Genomic DNA, 5078 nt, shown 5'->3' with positions numbered 1-5078 from the left:
ATTACCTGTTCAGGCGTCTTCCCATGATATTCTGCAATTTCCTTAACAACAGAAAGCTTCAGCATTGGTCCATGCACTGATCTTGACCTCCTAAATGTAATCCTAGGAGTTCCTGGTTCATCCTCTGATCCACTATCAGATAGGCCAAGGCCCATGGTTGGCACAGCTCCACTTGTTGCTGGCACTCCTAATGGAGTATGAGCAGAGACATGAATGCCGTTCTCTTGACAGAACTTTACAAGCTCATCCTGTCTCCAAAAAGGATGCAACTCCACCTAAAAGAAAGGATTCATTAACAGGTTAAAATATACGATCACAAGGGTACATACTTTTATCATTTGACTAGACTACCAAAATTGGAAAGACACAAAGATTTTGACCAAACTACCAAAATTGGAAAGATGCAAAGATAAACATTCATCATTGACTAAACTACCAAAATGCACCAAACCCATACCTCTCGCTGCACTTTCTTGATTTTGAATGTGGCCCAAATTCAATGTGAGATGACCTCCTCTCTTACTGAGGAGGTTGACCCCTCATCATCGACCACTATCTCAGTAGCAAGGGTACAGGTACCAGGTATAGGGACACAGCTATATATATGTATCTTATTTATTATACATATTGAAATTAATAATTTACATAAGATCAACATAATTTTTTCATTTACATATAAAATCAATATATAAGAAATAAATGTGAAGTGTACAACATACGTCCAAGCAGCGCATGAGGCGTGTTTTAAATTAAAACATGTATTATATAATTGAGTATACACATGAATAGACATATGCATATATTCAAGAAGTGTCCAAGAAGTTTCGACAAGGATATGTGTCAGGTATGGCTGCAGACAAAAGTGCCCGAGTAACATAGACCACTGTGGAAACTAAGGAAGGAAGTTAGCATACTATTTTACTTGCATTTATTTAAGTAAATAATTAATTATGTTCTAGTTAAATTTACATTATTAGCTATTGATTGTATTTGTTTTTTTGGGTATCTGCATATATACCCCTCAAATCTTTTATATTTGCAAATTACCCTCCAAATTTTGATAAATCCAAAACTATCCCCCTAATTCTAATTGACATCATATTTGAAGTATTTTGAGTGACACCATAACAGAACCAAGCCACATGTATCATCTTCACCTAATAGTTTTATCCTGCTAACATCAATAACTAAATAACTGAAACACCCTCCCTCCACCCTCCTAACTTAAAAAATGAAACAACTTGCTTATTCAGTTATTTTTATAGTTAAACCCCTCTCCCTTCCACATTTCAGGGGGTTATGTGAAAACCCCCCGAAGTTTAGGGGGTTATGTGAAATTAAAAGAGGGCTTTGTGCATCAATGTCACGTAGAAACATACTTTAACCATTGAACTTGGCTCCAAACCCACCAAAGTGTTCTTTCTTCTTGTGGTATTAGTGTTTCGTAGACACAATTCAGAATTTCAAGTGCTTTTGTATATCATTTCAAGCCAAGCCTGTATTGGACTGTTTGTATAAATAAATGAATGAAGAGTTTAGTGCCTATTTAAGATTCATCATGTATGTTTAGTGTCAATCTTAGGCCTTTGTGCAACCCATTAAATTAAGTACTGACAGCATCAAAGTCATGCAGGAATATACAATAAACTGTGAGCTTAGCTCTATCTCAGAAACATATCAAAACGATATTCGCAGGTATAACTTCATTTTTCATGCACACTTGTGTAACATTTCCAGCCATGTCCACATTGGCATGTTCATGTAATTGTTGCAATGCTTCTCAAACAGCTATAGATGAAAGGGAATGAAATGCTTAAACCGAATGTTTGATTGCAACTTAAATGCCGTGGAGTTGCTTTTCAATATAGTGTAAGGTATCATAGTGATGCTTACTAAATAGTAATTAGAAGCATGGACACTTGAAACATGGAGGTTTACATCTCAGAGACTAAAGGATTCCATCCCATCATGTCTTAACCTTTGCTTCTTCTTCTTCCTTTCTTTTATTTATTTATTTATTTATTTTTTGAAATCGTGTAGTCAGCCTATTGGAAACAATTCAGAAGAGACAATATTGGGTAAGCCAACAGTCTCGTGAAATGGGTAGATTATCATTGTTTTAGCTTTCATTACTATCAGTAATCAATTTTTACCTAATTCAAGCTCAATATGCAAAATCAAGAAACAAAGTCAGATAATGCATTTCTCCGACTTCAAGGGTTCAAAGAAAACTAGACAAGTGAGCAAATTTTCCGCAATGGGCGAAAGCCTGACGAACAACTTATAATTTTCTAAGCTATTAATCAGAATACTAATAAAGCTACTAATAACTGAAACATTTTCTTCAAATAATTACTAGTGCATAACATACCATTTATAAATATTCTTATTGTCGAGGGATTCACAGGGTATTAACTAATTCCATAATTGTCTCGGCTATTAATCAGATCGCTACTACTCAAGCAGCTATTCACTGTAACATCTTTTACAAATAATTAATTGTGCATAATATGTAATTTATGAAAATGAAAACAAATCAGGCTAACCTGATTCACTGCAGGAACAATTTTGGCAAACTGAAGCAGCTCCTCAATTTGCTGAACACTGAAATTGCTTACGCCAATAGCACGAACCAAACCCATCTCCACAAGATCCTCCATCGCTTTCCAAGTCGGTTTCAAACGTTGCAAAAACTGTCTATAATCACTCCCCGAATTCCACGGAGGATCAGTAGCATCTCCAAACGCTGAACTCTCGCTCCAATGCACAAGATACAAGTCTAAATACGACACACCGAGGTTCTTCAAAGAAACTCTAACGGAGTTCTCAATCCTCTTTTGAGAATTTGTAGCGAAATAGAGTTTCGATGTCAAGAAAACATCTTCTCTCTTAAGACCACCGCTAAAAGCCTCAGCCAATGCTTTTCCCACCTCTGCTTCATTTTCATACAAATGAGCACAATCTATATGGCGATATCCAACCTTTAACGCAGTAGACACAGCTTCGACGCAAATATCTCCTCCAGATTGCCATGTACCGAGCCCAATAGCAGGAATCCTTGCCCCGGTGCTCAAAACGAAGCAGTTACCATTTGCACCTCCCTTTCCTCTCATTTTCCCCAATCTAATCACCTAAATACCCAAAAATACAACTTAAATAGAGAGATGCTACACAACTGAAAGAAACCAACTTTTTCCGCAAAATTAAGACAAGGAAGTGATTTCAATAACACAAATAACACCCAAGAGACCCAATTCATTCAAAGATTAAAAAATGAATTGAATTAATAAAAGAAAACCCAGATGGCTAACAACCTCATAGAACAAAACCCAACAAATGGAACAACTAGAATCAACAAGACGCGACTAATGAAAAAACCCTCAAAAGGGCACCCATGTATAAATATCTACAAGAATCCAAAACCCCAGAGACGTGTTCAAAAACCATCATTAGCAAACAGGAAAAATCCAACAAAAGATTGAAAATAAAGCCAAAACAAGCAAATAAACAAACAGATAGCGACCCACTGAAGAGAAGGAAAGGGGTAAAAAGAGAATTTGAGGGTACAAAGAGAACAACAAAGCGCTCACCTAATCGAGACGACCCAAGATCCGCCACCCGCCACCAAACTCTTTTGAAAGAGATTGAGATTGAGAGATGATGCGAATATTTTTTTTGGGTTTTATTTTTTCCTTCAGAGTTTTTTCTTTCTTTCTTTGTAACGGTAAAGAGAAGAGAGAGAATGAGCAGTCGTTTTCGATTGCAGTCTTTACTGTAGAAATTGTACGCAAATCTCTCTTCTGTTTCTTTTGATTTATTTATTCATTCCTTTTGGGTGTACTTTGCTTTTTTATGCTGCTATGAAAAAAATGACGGGAAAAAGGAAAACCGCAGTGCCGGCTCTGGGTAAAGAACCGTACGCACTGCGTTAATCAGATAGCATCAGAATTTTGTTATATTTGTAAAGAATGCCCTGACTGTGCAAAATAGAGGAGGGGAAAGACGTCGAAATCCTTGAGAATATTATATCTCCTTATTTTAGGTTATTAGCATACCAACTTTCCTATTTGTTTACATTTTTTTTTTCAGATTTTATGCAAATTTGAGTTTGTGGATATTTCTTTATTGCAGTTCTTTTGCAAGATTTACAATTTTCTCCCCATTTTTTTAAGAAGATACTAGTATACTTGATCCATGTTTGCTCTCCAAGGACCATGCCGCTAAGTGAGTAATCCAAGGTTGAGGTGTTGAGCACCATCTTCTTATGAGCTGAAAACCTTAGATCGTGCAAAATAGAAACCCTTTTTTGTGCAAGGGTAACAAATTTTTCACACTTCCCTATAAATCATTGGCCGATAAAAATTGAGTCAGGGTTGTTTCAATATCCATATCATAGGACTCTTAGCACAACACCAAAGTCTTAAAGTTATCGTGAGGATTGAGGTTATAATGCAAATAGAAGTTTTTATTCAGATTCGACATTCAAATATCATGACGTATATGTAAAGTCACAATTTACTATTTAAAGTTTTATGTTATTCTAAAAATTAAGATTTTCCGTTCATGTCCCACGTGTTCTCAAAATAAATTACACATGTTCTCAAAATAAACTCAAATATTGTTTAGATTTTGGTACGTAGGAGTTTATGTATCTAATTCTGGTCCAAAATGGTCTAGTGAGCTAGAAGAAATATCCATTTTTAAAACAAACAATATCTTTGCTCAATTAAATTATTTTTTACGATGATCAGCATGATGTAGACACGAACCTTCATAATCTTCACCATATGATTAAAGTTAGCTACCTAAGCATTGATTAAAAAAGTAACCTATAAATAAATAAGAGAATTCATGGTCTTATCCAAAATGGCGCTTCTGTTGGAAAAAGTCCGGTCTGCCTTCTAGATGCAAGATAGAAGTCAAAAAAAATCCTACTGCAAAATATACTAATTTTCTTTTCTTTCCTTTTTTTTTTGTTTCATATTAATGAATAAGAATATAACAAGCCTTAGTTTTTTATCTTTTCAAATTATTCTCTTTGAGAAATAAATTAATTAATCGCACGGTCCACGTGGCCA

The 5078-nt window shown here is 35.3% G+C and overlaps 1 protein-coding gene across 1 annotated transcript in view; it reads right to left on the bottom strand.

Moving 5' to 3' along the window:
• LOC109836616 (aldo-keto reductase family 4 member C10-like) overlaps positions 1-3891 on the bottom strand; it is a 23147-nt gene extending 19256 nt beyond the window's left edge. Inside the window, exons 1-3 of the mRNA XM_020404575.1 lie at positions 3591-3891; positions 2547-3131; positions 6-275 (exon numbers count right to left, since the gene is read on the bottom strand). Coding sequence (XP_020260164.1) covers positions 6-275; positions 2547-3113 — 837 coding nt within the window. The 5' untranslated portion in view covers positions 3114-3131; positions 3591-3891. The remainder of the gene's footprint in view (positions 1-5; positions 276-2546; positions 3132-3590) is intronic.

The sequence above is a fragment of the Asparagus officinalis genome, chromosome 4, assembly GCF_001876935.1.
Source record: "Asparagus officinalis chromosome 4, Aspof.V1, whole genome shotgun sequence".
NCBI classification, from domain to species: Eukaryota; Viridiplantae; Streptophyta; class Magnoliopsida; order Asparagales; family Asparagaceae; genus Asparagus; species Asparagus officinalis.
Note: the sequence above shows the minus strand (reverse complement) of the source record. Positions and strands in the feature narration are given on the sequence as shown.